Source organism: Moschus berezovskii, chromosome 12 (assembly GCF_049115385.1).
Source record: "Moschus berezovskii isolate FMDL1 chromosome 12, NW_MosBer_1.0, whole genome shotgun sequence".
In the NCBI taxonomy this organism is placed as follows: domain Eukaryota; kingdom Metazoa; phylum Chordata; class Mammalia; order Artiodactyla; family Moschidae; genus Moschus; species Moschus berezovskii.
In genome coordinates, this window is record NC_142471.1 from 63,736,257 (window position 1) to 63,749,927 (window position 13,671).

General features: G+C 48.6%; 1 protein-coding gene across 7 annotated transcripts in view; it reads right to left on the reverse strand.

Moving 5' to 3' along the window:
* The window catches only part of PIK3AP1 (phosphoinositide-3-kinase adaptor protein 1), a 132,459-nt gene that overhangs the window by 15,382 nt on the left and 103,406 nt on the right, over positions 1-13,671 (reverse strand). For 6 of the 7 annotated variants that reach the window (XM_088842214.1, XM_088842217.1, XM_055424984.2 and 3 more), the window contains 3 exons: positions 11,969-12,174; positions 8,927-8,999; positions 4,076-4,231 (listed from right to left, as the gene is read on the reverse strand). In XM_088842214.1, coding sequence (XP_088698340.1) covers positions 4,076-4,231; positions 8,927-8,999; positions 11,969-12,174 — 435 coding nt within the window. The remainder of the gene's footprint in view (positions 1-4,075; positions 4,232-8,926; positions 9,000-11,968; positions 12,175-13,671) is intronic. The other variant, XM_088842216.1, reaches the window with a different exon arrangement.

A 13,671-nucleotide genomic window follows, 5' to 3' on the forward strand; every position in this document is an offset into this window, starting at 1 on the left:
CCTGTCTCTTTTCTATCCAGTTACCCACATATAACACCGTTCGCTCAGCTAGAATGTCCTTTCCTTCCCACTCCCCCAGCCCACTCCATCCACAAATTTGAAACCTCCTCAGGCTCCAATGCTCGGGACAAATGCTACAAAAGCCTTTCCTGATTCCCCCAAATGGAAGTAACCCCTCCTGTGCACGGGCTTCCATCCCTGTGGGGCCAAGCCTTCCACGTCATTCATCATTGTTCATCTTATTCCTTTACAACGAACCAGACTCCTTCCAAAGATTATCTGCTGGGAGGGAGCAAAATGGTGTCCAGGAGCTGATTCTAGGATCCTGGAAATTCATACCCACCAGCTCCCACTATGCTTTCCCTTGGTGTTGTTGAATTTTTAACCCTCAGTGCTTGACTTTGAACCCTCACTCCTGGTTTATCTGCCCTGGCCTTCTCCCTTCTCCAAGGCTGATGACCTGGTTGGCCCCAACCCACCTGGATGGCACCATTGGTAGGAAGTTCTGGCCCTGGCCCTCCATCACATTCACTCTTGTTGGGGGAAAGGGGCAGCGCCCACGCCTTGCCAGGCTTCTGTCACCAGGGAGGAAGGATCAGACAAGCCTATAACTTGCACTTTTTTTACACTTTCTCTCCTCCATTATAAGCTCCCAGAGCACAGACCCTGTTTCTTTTTCAGCTTTATGTCTCCAGTGTACAGTCTAGCTCCACATGCACAGAGCAGTCCTCAATATTGATAGAGGTATGAATGAGAGAAAAAAATGATCACGTATATGCCTGTTAAGAAACTTGAATCAGGCAAACTAGAAGAAGCTCAATGGTCTTTCTTTAATGAAACTTTTGTTCTCTTAAACATAACACTAATATCTTGTGCTTAAAATTTTAGATATAACTAATTTAACCTGAAACTGTTTTCCTATAGTTTCCAAGAGATGACAGCTGCAGCACAATAAAATAGTGCTGTTTTTAGGGCATGATTCTGGGGGTTGAAGGGCTGTTGGTGGCTCAGAGCTGGACTATCCTCATTCTCTCTCCTTGCCCTCTTTGGAAGGAAATATGTCCCCAAGGTTGAGTACACAGAAAGATCTGTATGTGAATCCAAGATCCTCTGCTTAATTGTCAAGTGACCCAGGATTAGATGCTTAACCTATGTCTCTGTTTCCTGATCTCACAGCACTATTGTATAGAATGAGATCGTATGGTAACATGCTTGGCACAGAGCCTGTAAGAGCAAGCATTTAATTAATTACAGCAGCTATCATCATCATCATCATCATCAATTTCAAGATGACAGATTATCCATTAGTTACTCAAGGACCCCACCTCCAGTATCCACACCTTTGTACTGCCTCCTCCTCATCTCCCTCTTGGCTTAGCCATGGGACTCACTTTGGCCAATATGACATTATCAAGTGTGATGTAAGGCAAAGCTTGATAAGCACTTGCACACCGGGGCTTATTTTTCTGGAATGCTCCCTTTATGGATCTTGTTATCCCCCCAAAATTCAGGCTATTGAATTAGAGGCCATATAGAGAGAGGCCCTGAAGAATGAGAGGCCATCATGGATGCTCCAGTCCATGCCAAGCTTACAGCTAAGTACAGTTGGGCTCCAAAATCACTGCAGATGCTGATTGCAGCCAGAAAATTAAAAGACGCTTACTCCTTGGAAGGAAAGTTATGACCAACCTTGAGAGTATATTAAAAAGCAGAGACATTACTTTGCCAACCAAGGTCCGTCTAGTCAAGGCTATGGTTTTTCCCGTGGTCATGTATGGATGTGAGAGTTGGACTGTGAAGAAAGCTGATTGTCGAAGAATTGATGCTTTTGAACTGTGGTGTTGGAGAAGACTCTTGAGAGTTCCTTGTACCGCAAGGAGATCCAACCAGTCCATTCTAAGAGAGATCGATCCTGGGTGTTCACTGGAAGGACTGATGCTAAAGCTGAGACTGCAATACTTTGGCCACCTCATGCGACGAGTTGACTCACTGGAAAAGACTCTGATGCTGGGAAGGGTTGGGGGCGGGAGGAGAAGGGGACGACCGAGGATGAGATGGCTGGATGGCATCACCGACTCTGTGGACTTGAGTCTGAGTGAGCTCTGGGAGTTGGTGATGGACAGGGAGGCCTGGCGTGCTGTGATTCATGGGGTCGCGGAGAGTCGGACACGACTGAGCGACTGAACTGAACTGAACTGAACAGCTGCACAAGTGACCCCAACTGACCACATGGGGCAGAGGTGAACCATCCCCACTGACTCCTGGCCAAGTTTAGAATCAGGCATAAATAAATGATTATGTTTAAAGCCATTGCATTTTTGGATAGTTTGTTACACAGCAATAGATAACTGAATAACAGGGACCGGATGCAATCTACAGCCACAGAATAAAATAAAACCCTCTGGTCTGTCATTTAATAACATTTTCTTACCCAATAAGCTAGCGCTCCCCGGGCAGAGTAAACCACCACACAAGGTACAAAGCAGAGTTTATGCTTTCCATTCTATTCTCACTCCAAGGTAACTCAAAGTAAAACATACAGATAAAATAGTTTAAATGAATCAAAACCTGTAATGATTATTCTACATTTATCTTGTTAAATTTCCCGTTCCCTTACCCCAGAAAGTCCTGCCTTCGCCCCCAGAGTGTCTACACCACTTCTCTCCTCCGCAACATATCTGAGATGGGTTGCTTGCCCCTTGCTTTCTCTGCCATCTGTGATCACTGGGAAAATCTATCCCATTTCTGAACTTGTCAGAATTCTCTAATTTGCCTCAAGGGGGTAGTATATATTATTACCCTCATTATGTAAGGGGAGATTTTCTTCTCTATCAAGTCTAGACTTAACATGACTGTGTGATATGCTTTGGGTATATTTCAACAGGTAACAGTGGTAGAGGGAAGAGGGTTCTACTCCTATTGCCATTGACTGGTTGTGGGACCTTAAGCAAAACACTTTCCCTTTCTGGGTTACAAATACTCTGCTAATAAAGTAAGGAGAAGGAACAGTTCAGAGGCTCTTGACCTAAGTCCATGGATGGGCAAAATTGTGTGTGTGTGTGAAAACACGTGCAAGTGTATTTTTATAAGAAGGACATTCAGAGCATATGTCAGATTCTCAAAGGGGTTAGTGATACAGAAAAGATAAAGAAGTTATCTTTTCTGGGTTAGATGAGCTTCCAGTTCCTACCTCCACATGGCGGTCTTCCACCTGACATTTAAGGAGACTTTGAGTCCTGAAATTCAGCTTGTCTCTTGCTCTTTTATTTTTTTCCCCCAGTCACTTTTGTTAACACTGAAATGTATGAAAGCAGGGAAACTCAACCTATTTGTGAAGCTGGTGTGTCTGAAGTCAGTTAACATTGCCCTGGATCCGGAAACAAAGCCCCAGCTCCTGGCTGCACATCAGCGGGTATTGTCTATTGCAATCAGACTCCTATTCAAGCTTTCAAGCCAAAAGGAAGACATTTCCAAATCAGATCCTCAATTGCCTATACAGTTGGAATTCTCAAATCTGAATCCACTGTTACCTAATGTTTTTGACTTTGTGCCTTTTCCTTTCCCTGACCATGGTTGAAGCAAAAAGAATAGTAAGCAAGAGTCTTGACCCTGATCCAGTCTCCCTGAGTTCAAATCTAAGCGCTACCCCTTGTTGGCTATTTAACCTAGAGGAAGGCACTAAGCTGCCTGTTTCCTCCTCAGTAAATAGAGGTGATAGTACCTATCCTGCAGAGTGATTACGAGAATTAAATCAGAGAATCTGTGGAAGAGCCTTAGCATATAGTAAATGTTCAATAAATATTAACCAGTACTATTACTAGGATTTTTCATTTATAAAAGTGATAGAGTAATAATTATCACACAATCTTCTTCCAGGGATATTTGTGTAAAGGGTCTTCTGTGCCCTGAAAAAAAGGCAAACCTCACAGGCTAAATGTCCTTTATTTCTTACACCTCCTAGGCCCAAACCAGGCTCCAGTTAAAATCTTCTGGGCTCATCACAGAGCATGTTTCCAAGACCCAAAGGCACCTGCTGGAGTCCAGCTGCGAAGGCACCTGGGGGCCACCTGCTTACTTGCTGTGCTAGAGGTACTGTCTGTTTTCCAGTCTCCTCGTCTTAGCTCTGTCCTTGGGGGAAAGACGCTTTTCCTGGGGCCACTCTCATAGACTCCATACTCCACTTTCCCAGGCAGCTGCTGTGAGTGCCGAATTGGGACCGTGATCTCCAAGTCTGGAATTAGAGAGAAAGGGATCAGTTTTAAGGAACTGGGATGCCAGTTACCAAACTGCGAAGCTGCTTCCTCTCTACCCGCCTCCTTCCCTTGAACCTAGAGGGAAGGGGAGAGGAAGGGGAGGAGGGGAGGAGTAGAGGGGAAAGAGGGGGAGGAGGGTGGGGAGCCTGCCCAATCAGCACTGAAGCTCCACAGAACCATGCATGGCAATCACTGACAGAAGGTTGGGTGGAGGAATGTTGGAAAGGGCAGAAAAGTGCTCTTGCAACAGGCGACAGAAAGACTGTGCAATTAGGGAAAGGTTGGTGGCTCAGACTGTAAAGAATTCACCTGCAATGCAGCAGACTGAGGTTCAGCCCCTGGGGCGGGAAGGTGCCCTGGAGAAGGGAATGGCTACCCACTCCAGTATTCTTGCCTGGAGAATTTAATGGACAGAGGAGCCTGGCGGGCTATAGTCCATGGGGTTGCAAGGAGTTGGACACGACTGAGCGACTAACATGTTCATGGGTGCCCCAGCTCTGCCACTCACCAACTGTGGAACTTGAGTTAGTCAGCCAACCCCTCTGATTTCTTCATTTTCTAAGGAGGGGTTATGAATGCCATTGATTGTAATCCTAGGTTATCCTGCACATCATGCATAGTTCCAAGAGCCTCCGTATTCTTAGCTTCTTCAATCCTCCAACACCCATGAAGTAAATACTATTGTCAGCATGCTCAATAGAAACTAAGGTATAGATACAACGTGAAGTAGCGTGTCCCAAGTCCCTGTCAAGCAGCTGGAAAGTGGGATAGCTGGGATGTGAACCCAGGCTCCGAAGTCCAGGCCCTTAAGGACTCAGACTGCCTCCCATACGGAGGGTGGGTGGTCCACAATGACAGTAACAATCCACAGAATTCATGGAAAGAGGTCCATAAGGTCCATGAAAGATTGTGTGACTTGCAAGGCTGATTAGTGGTTTGAGATCCCACAGATTCAGCAAGATAATTCCTTTGTCCTGCAAAGCATTAACCTGGCCTCTTCACTGGCTTAGCCTGAACAGTGACTGGTCTTTCTTCCCCGCCCCCCACTACCCCCAGGATTTCCACCCCTGGTTGTTATGAGCAGAGAACAACTCCAGCTGACAAGTGGAACAAAGTATCTGTGGGTGCCCAACCCAGCTTCCTCCCCAGGGAAGTGTGAAAGCCAGGTGAGCTCCTGTCACAGGGCTCCCCTTGAGGCCCCAGACCTTCCCAAGTCTCGGGGCAGAGACTCTAGGAAGAGGTGTAAGCGCGGGTGGGCTTTTAGGGATGTGTGCCCTTAATCTCAAGGAACTACTTCCTCCTCTGCCTCCCCTCTGCTAGGGAGCAGGTGTGGCAGGAAGTTAGTGAGTGTGGCACCTGCCAAAGCCAGAGGTCTGCCAAGAAGGGTGAATGTGTAAACTAGCACATCAGGGAAGAGCGGGGGTGAGGACGGGGTGGATGGAGCATGTGCTTGACATGCTGCATAGAGAGTATTAAAACAGCAGATTGCTGGCTTGCATGGGCTCGAGCTTGCCTCATTCTAGAGACCCTGATCCCAAGGGTAGTGTATGGTCCTAGCTTTCCAGACCTCTGTGTAACACAGATCTTTTTTACATCCTTAGCCCCTTTTGGTTATAACTGAGCAATGGAAGCACCCACCCGCTTGGGTGCCCAAGCTTAGAAGTGCGTGGGCAGAGACTAGTCAGTGAACCCACACATGGGTGTGAACCCACAGTGTCTCAGAGCCCAAACAGGTAACACATTTCTCCCCCTCAGCTTTGACTGAGGTTTTCGATGACAGTCTTTTCAAGGTAAATTCGTGACTGCTTAATTCAACTTCAATGAAGCAGTTTTCAGCTCACAACCAGTTCAAGGAAAGGTAAGTAAAATACACAGGAAAAAAGTTGGGAGTCAAAGTTCAAAAAAATCAAGTAGAACCAGGCTAAATGTCCACAAAATCCTGATATTCTTTGAACAGAGGAACAGTGCCAGGAAAAATAATTATCATCACTATACTGGGAAGCACTCTGAACTTTGCTACTCTGGTTAAGTGGGCTTTTCTGGTGGTTCAGTGGTAAAGAACTCTCCTGCCAATGCAGGAGATGCGGGTTTGACCCCTGGGTCAGGAAGATCCCCTGGAGAAAGAAATGGCAAACCCACTCCAATGTTTTTGCCTGGGAAATCCCACGGACAGAGGAGCCTGGCAAGCTATAGTCCATGGGGCCACAAAGAGTTGGACCCAATTTAGTGACTGTACAACAACAACTCTGTTAAGCAGATAAACTGGGTGTGACCACAGATGGGGAAACTGAGGCATGAAGTGGTTAATGGAAAAGTCTTGGATCATGAAATGATTTGGAGACAAAGCTGGGATCAGAATCCAGGCTTCCTGGGACCCAGCTTGCTCCTCCAGGTCCTGCCCTGCGCTGACCACAGACACACCCAGAACACAAATACTGGTATTCTTCTCTGTGGGGCCAGGGCATTCGGTAAGTCCTGAGCCAGCCAGCCCTCTTCTGACTTCCTACACTATCAGTGGTCTGCACTATCTCAGTGAGAGTAAACCAACTCCCAGGGCTGAGAACAGACTGTTACTGCTTAATCGTCCTTGGTCTTTTAACCCAAAATAAAGAAAAATCAACATTGTTTTTCTTTTCAAAGGCAAACGAGGTTTCCAAATGAATAGAGTCAGTCCTTGAGTGGGGTGGCCTCCATTCCTGGAAAAGATTGTTCAAGCAGAAATGCCATTCATCAGCCCTAATTCTCCTATAGGTCAATGTTATCCTGTGCGGACGATTTTCAAATTTTTTTTTTTATAAAGCAGAATTCTTTCCTCTAAAGAAAACAGAAGCTCAAAATAGAAACAGATTTTTTTTGTAAAGGATTTGCAATGGTTGAAGCAGAGTAAGGGGCCCCGAGTCCTGTCCCATTCTTAATCTACCCCCTGCCCCATACCTAACTGCCACCCTGCTCCCACCTGCTACCCCTACAAGCATGGATGCACCAGTGCTGGGCACCTGAATGTGAACACCCTGGAATAGGCAATTTTAAGTTAGTATGTCACTAAATATACAATTGAGCTTTATGTAATTAACTAATACATCACATTTACTCAGCCACAAATGACACCTTTGCTTTGGCAGAAGCTCTGATGCCCGGGGGCCTCGCCAGGTAGCATAGGGTCCAGCTTCCACCTGCATGAGCTTTCTCTGGGAACCAGATTCCAAGTGCCCATCTCCCAGCAGGCATCACCCAAAGACATGGGAGCTGGTGTCTAAATGCCCCATGGGAGGGATAACCATTCCAGAGTGTTCTCCATCAATTCCTAGCATCTTTGTGGAGATGAAGCTGCAGTCTCCACGGTGCTAACTGCAGGCTGCTGGCCACCTTTTCTTCCTCTATCTCTTCCCCACCCGCTACCGTGCTCCCCAGGATCACCTCCCAAATCAGCTGTGGGTGTGTGTGCTTAGTCACTCAGTTGTGTCCAACTCTTTGCAACCCCATGGACTGCAGTCCACCAGGCTCCTCTGTCCTTGGGGATTCTCCAGGCAAGAATACTGGAGTGGGTTGCCATGCCCTCCTCCAGGGGATCTTCCCAATGGAGGGATAGAATCCAGGTCTCCCACATTGCTGGTGGATTCTTTACCGACTGAGCCACCAACGATGCCCCCACATGCCCTGCCAAATCCAGCTTTCTTGACAGTACGTATATTTAAAAGCTTGAAATGTTTCATTCAATCAAGTCTTCTTCTTCTTTTTTTCTTTTTTAGCCATGTTGTGCAGATTGTGGGATCTTAGTTCCCCAACCAGGGCTCAAACCCATGACCTTCAGTGGAAGCATGGAGTCCTAACCACTGGACCACCAGGGATGTCCCATGGTTCATGTGCTGTAGTTTTAAAAAGCACCTCCGCCCTCTACCACGGGGTACCCTGCTGTCTGACCCTAGGATGAATGCATCTTTTGAACTGGATTTTCTTCCTCCTCTCCTTTGTCCTCTTCCCAACCAGAAGGCATGAGTGTGGCTAGTGGCAGCACACATTTAAAACCTCGTCACCCAGGCAGGAGTTTGAGGATGACCCCTCTGACCTTCCACCCACTCGTTGCCCAGGGATGGTGGTGACACATGGGTAGCACCTGGAGGAGGCAGGGTCACGGGGAGCAGAGGGGTCTCAGTGCACACCATGGAATCCATGGCCCTGCTATTGGACCTCCGCTCACACGGCAGGAGCCCTGCTGCACCTGAGATCCGGGCTTCCAAAGCAGCATGTGGTGTGGACACTGATGATGCAGTAGACCTGCCTGAACCAGATACGGACACTGCGTGAATGGGACTTTCCCCTTTCTCTGCTCAGAGAAACATGTCTTCCTAAATGCCAAGGGGAGTCAGGTGCCTAGGAGAAAGCATTATCGTCCTCTTTCATGGGAGGAGAGAGGGGTACAGAGTTCCAGCCTTCCTTCCTTTCATTTGCTGACATGTCTTATGTGCCAGCCAGGTACTAGATTTACAGAATTAACAAGACAAAGTCGTTGTTCCAAAGGACCTTACAGCCTATTGAGGGACCCAGATCTATAAAGAGGGTGACAGGTTCTGGGCAAGTGGTCTGCCCATTCAGGCCCCAGCAGAAAAGAGAGTCAAGGAAAACAGACCATAGCAAAGTCCCCCAGCGTGCAGGAGCCCGGGGAAGCCACATACCTGTTTGCTTTCCTGATTTTTGCTTCTCTCTCTGTCTTCGGGTGATGCTATCTCTTAGTCGTTTAAGATTTTCCTGGAAAAATTTAGTTTGTTTTTAAAAATATACACCAGAATTATACCCTCTAGGCACTAGAGTTTCTTTCTGATTTTATGACATTTGCAAGATATATCACATTGCAATAACATTTCCAACATGCAAATGAGGCTGAGTGCATTTGCAATCAGCTCCCAGAGAAATTCAAGTTCCTCTTAGAAGCTATGCCTGAAGAGAAGACGTTTTGTCCACAACAAAGGGTCTCCCCTCCTCTCTGGTTCTTAGTTCCTTCCCAGCCTTATAACCTACCCCCACCTTGCACGCCCCTTAGACAGGCCAGTCTCCTACCTGCTTACAAGCTCTCCACCCTCATTCCCACCTCTGAGGCTGTGTTCTCGCACATTCCCCTGACCTTGAGGGACACTGATTCCATGACTGTGTTCCAAGCCTGGGTCAAGGCCCACCTTCTAAACCACCTCCCCCCACACCAGACTGTTCCAGTCTTTAGTGATATCCATGCCATGTGGCACTTGGTTATGACGCCTTGTGTGTGTGACGTGTGCGTGTGTGTGTATGTGTAGTCTCTTCAGAGGCACTGTGAGCTCTTAACGGGCAGGAGACCAGGTCTTGCACCTTCCTGTAATCCTCCTGTTTGGGCTATCACAGTCATTCAATAAATGTTAAACAGACATGTAAGGAGCAATATTTGTTGCTATTTTAGTTCATAAACAGCAATCACCTTGAAGTTAAGTATCTGAGTAGTCTAGGGAAATGCCCCAGGGACTAACACTCAGACCATCTGGCTGGAGCAGAACGTTCCTGTGAGGGAGCCAAAGAAGCAGGACAGAAAGACTGGCTGGGTTGTGACTGCAGCTGAGAGAGTGAGCTTGGTCCAGGAAGCAGCAGTGGAAGTTGGGGGCTGGCCATAGCTTTAAGGTCGGGCAGAGAGGAGGGGGAAGGAGTTGGAGGCAAGGAGACCCACCTGAAAATGATGTGATAGGACAGATGGAGGTGATACAGGTCAGCATGAGGATGTGGCAGAGGGAGCACAAAGATAGGAGCAGAGGGAAGAGGAAGAACGCACGGAGCAAGACCAAGCAAGACACACAGCTGGCTGGATGTGGGGGAGTGTGGAAAAGAGCCCAAGAGAGTCTGAAGTCTGGACAGCAGCCTCTGGAAGATAACAGTGAGTGAACAAACTCAGGGAGTCAGGACAGGGAAGAGGCCTCAGGGGACTGTGTTGTTGGATGTGCTGCGGGTCTAGGACGCCTCGGGGGCCATGTCCAGCTGACGGCTGAAAAGATGCTACCAGAGACACAGATGCAAAAGTCACCTGAAGAGAGAAGGAGTTGAAGGGACAGTGCCTGCTCACGAGAGGGCAAGTAAGGGAGAGAGACAGAGGAAAATGGGGCACAATGGGGCAGCCCCTACCAGGGGGTCTTCACACTGTCCAGGCCTTGGACTCCTTGGCTCTGTAAGTGCCAGGAGGCAACCAGAGCATGCAGTACTCTCAGCATTTACTATGTGCCAGGTTGCCAAGGGCTTCACAAGGATTACGTTGTCTAGCCCTCTCCCTTCACACTTCACAGATGGGAAAGCAGAGGTACAGAGAGACTGTGGTCATCCAGTCCAAAGAGGCAGAGCAAGGCTGAACTCAGGCTGCCTGGCACTGGAGCCCTGGCTACTCCTGACGACCATGCTGCGTGGCACCAACTTGGCAAGGACTCAGAAGATCAGTTTATGGCCAAGACCAGCCTGTTCCCAGCAGTACTGCAGCCTCCCTGGGTCTCCTGGGTGAGGAGAGCCCTGAGTTCCTGCATCCAGACCCCCAGAGGAAGGGAGACAGGCTGGGAGACAGGGTGACCCTGCTTTAGGAGCACTCAGAGGGCAGACCCAGTGTTGCAAAGGGAGCACAGGCTCTGAAATGAGAAAGGTTTCCTTTGAATCCTGACTCGCCTCCCTACCTCTCTGAGCCTCAGTTTTCTGTAAAGTGAAGTGAAAGTGTTAGCAGCTCAGCTGTGTCTGACTCTTTGCAGCCTTATGAACAGTAGCTGACCAGGCTCCTCAGTCCATGGAATTCTCCAGGCAAGAATGGGTAGCCATTCTCTTCTCCAGGGGATCTTCCCTACCCAGGAACTGAACCCAGGTCTCCTCCATTGCAGGCAGATTCTTTATTGTCTGAGCCACCAGGGAAGCCCAATGACACTTACGTCCATGCCTGCTGTGAGGTGTGGAAGAGATTGGGTCCACTTAGCACAGTGTCACAGACTGTTGTCAGAGCTGGACAAATGCACCTTTAGGACTCACATCCCCCTGTGTCACTGTGTGGAGTTACATGTCCTCATGTAACAGCAGGAGTCTCCCAACAGCCCAGCCCTCTGATCCCAGTTTCCTCTTGAGTGGTAACCACTGGCGTGGGTGTGGGGTCATGCTTTCCAGATCTTTGCATCTGCAAACATGCCTACCGTTTGTGTGTGTGCATCTGTGTGTGGGGGTGGGGGTGGGAGGTGGGTGTGTATATACGAGAGTGTGTTTTAACTTGAGTGGTTTTATGTCAGTGACTTGCTCTGTTCACTTAAGGGTAATTCTTGGGAGCCATCAAGTTCTCTTTGAGTTCTGAGGTCTGATAGTTCTGTGGGAGTGTCGGCACTAGGAGTAGAGAGAAGGCCTCTGAAAAGCAAAAAGCTAGAAAGCAAAAGTATAGGGCCACATGCAGAGGGAAGTGGCAGGTGCAGAGCTGGGGGTTAGAATTGAGTCTTGGTTCCTGATCTGGAGCCTCATGACAACAAGAAAGGCCAACCAGCTCTTGGCCAGGGAGCCATATGGTTACAGACAACAGGTGACAAATGCAAGTATGCAGTGACTCACCATGACACTCAAACAAACATTCTCAGCCCCAGCCCCAGGTGTGCAGTTACAGCAGTACACAGGACAGCCATGGACTCAGCCCTTCTCTACCGTCTAGCAGAGAGACAGACACGAAACAAAGTCCCTCCGGAGCCAGTTACCTGCTGGAAGCGGAAGGACTCGGACCGCCTCTTCTGGTTGAGCTGCCACTCTTTGAAGTGCAGCACGGCCTCATCCACATTGACGATGCCCAGCTTCACCTGCTCCTGGAGGGTAATGAGTTGCCGCTGGCCTGGTGTTTTCATCCCAGCAAAGGGATCATATATGCTCGACTGAGGCCTGTCCCTCCACGGTCTGACAGGTGGCTCTGGAAAGGAAAGAGAAACTCAGTTTCCAGGCTCCTCCACTGAAGAGAGAGCTGACCAGGTGAGTGGGGTTCATGATGCTGGCTGTGGGCTCAAGAGGATACGTCTCAGAAGAACAATTACATATGGACTCAAGACAAGGGAGATGCTACATGAAATCGGAGAGAGGGAAGCAGCTAATAATTTCAAAGCCTATGACCCTAAAGTAGACAAGGTCACAACATTTTAGAAAGGTATAGCAACCAGGGGTGCATCCCACCTGGCGCTGGTGGTAAAGAACCTGCCTGCCAAGAGAGACATGAGAGATGCGGGTCCAATCCCTGGGTGGGGAAGATTCTCTGGAGGAGGCCATGGCAACCCACTCCAGTATTCTTGCCTGGAGAACCCCATGGACAGAGGAGCCTGGTGGGCTACAGTCCATGGGGTCGTAAAAAGTTGGACACAACTGAATGACTGAGCACACATGCATCCACACAGCATCCAGTAGATAAGTCAACATGAATTACTGAGAAGTCTTTAGACCAGCGTTTCTCAACCTTGGCACTATTGACATTTTGGACTAGGTAATTCTTGGCTGGGGTTGGCTGGCTGTCTTGTACACTGTAGGATGTTTAGCCGTATCCCTGGCCTCTACGCACTTGATGATAATAGCATCTCCTTCCTCAGCTGCCACAACAAAAAAATATCCCAGGGCTTCCCTGGTGGTCCAGTGGTTAAGAATCTGCCTGCCAGTGCAGGGGACACAGGTTCTATCCCTGCTCTGGGAAGATTCCACACACCGTGGGACAATTAAGTGTATGTATCACGACTACTGAGCCTGCGCTCTAGAGCCCAAGAGACACAGCGACTGAGCCCACATGCCCGAGAGCCCATGATTTGCAACAAGAGGAACCACCACAATGAGGAGCCCACACACAAGTAGACAGAAGCCCCCGCTCACAACTGGAGAAAGCCCGGGTGCAGCAAGAAGACCCGGCGCAGCCAAAATAAATAGATAAATAAATAATCTTTTAAAAAAATGTCCCAGGCGTTGCCAAAAGGCAGGGTGGGGCGGTGCTGGCGAGTGGAGGAGAAATCACCCCGAGTTGAGAACCACTGATTTAGACTAAAATCCACTCCCGGAAAAGAATACACAGGAAAGGCTAACCAGGATGCTTCTTCCAGCACTCCCAGCCCTCCCCATCCTGCCTGCCTCCAAGCAGCACAGGGCACAGTGATTGTGAAGCTCCGGGCATGAAATGCCTGAGGAGACTGGAAGGCTAATGGAATCATGACCCAGGTCCAAAGTCACCAGGTAAAAATTAGGTGCTGGGTCCCAAGTGACTCTCCTTGGGTTGTTCATGCGCCAACCTCCCCTCCACTTTAAAAATATATAATTCTCTGCTTTAAATGTTCTAGGGAAGTATGACGCCAACTCCTCTCTCTCCAGGCTGTGTGGCTCCTCTAAGTTCTGTGGGGAGCAAGCCAGACTTGCAGAAGTGATGGAGCCACTGAAGCAT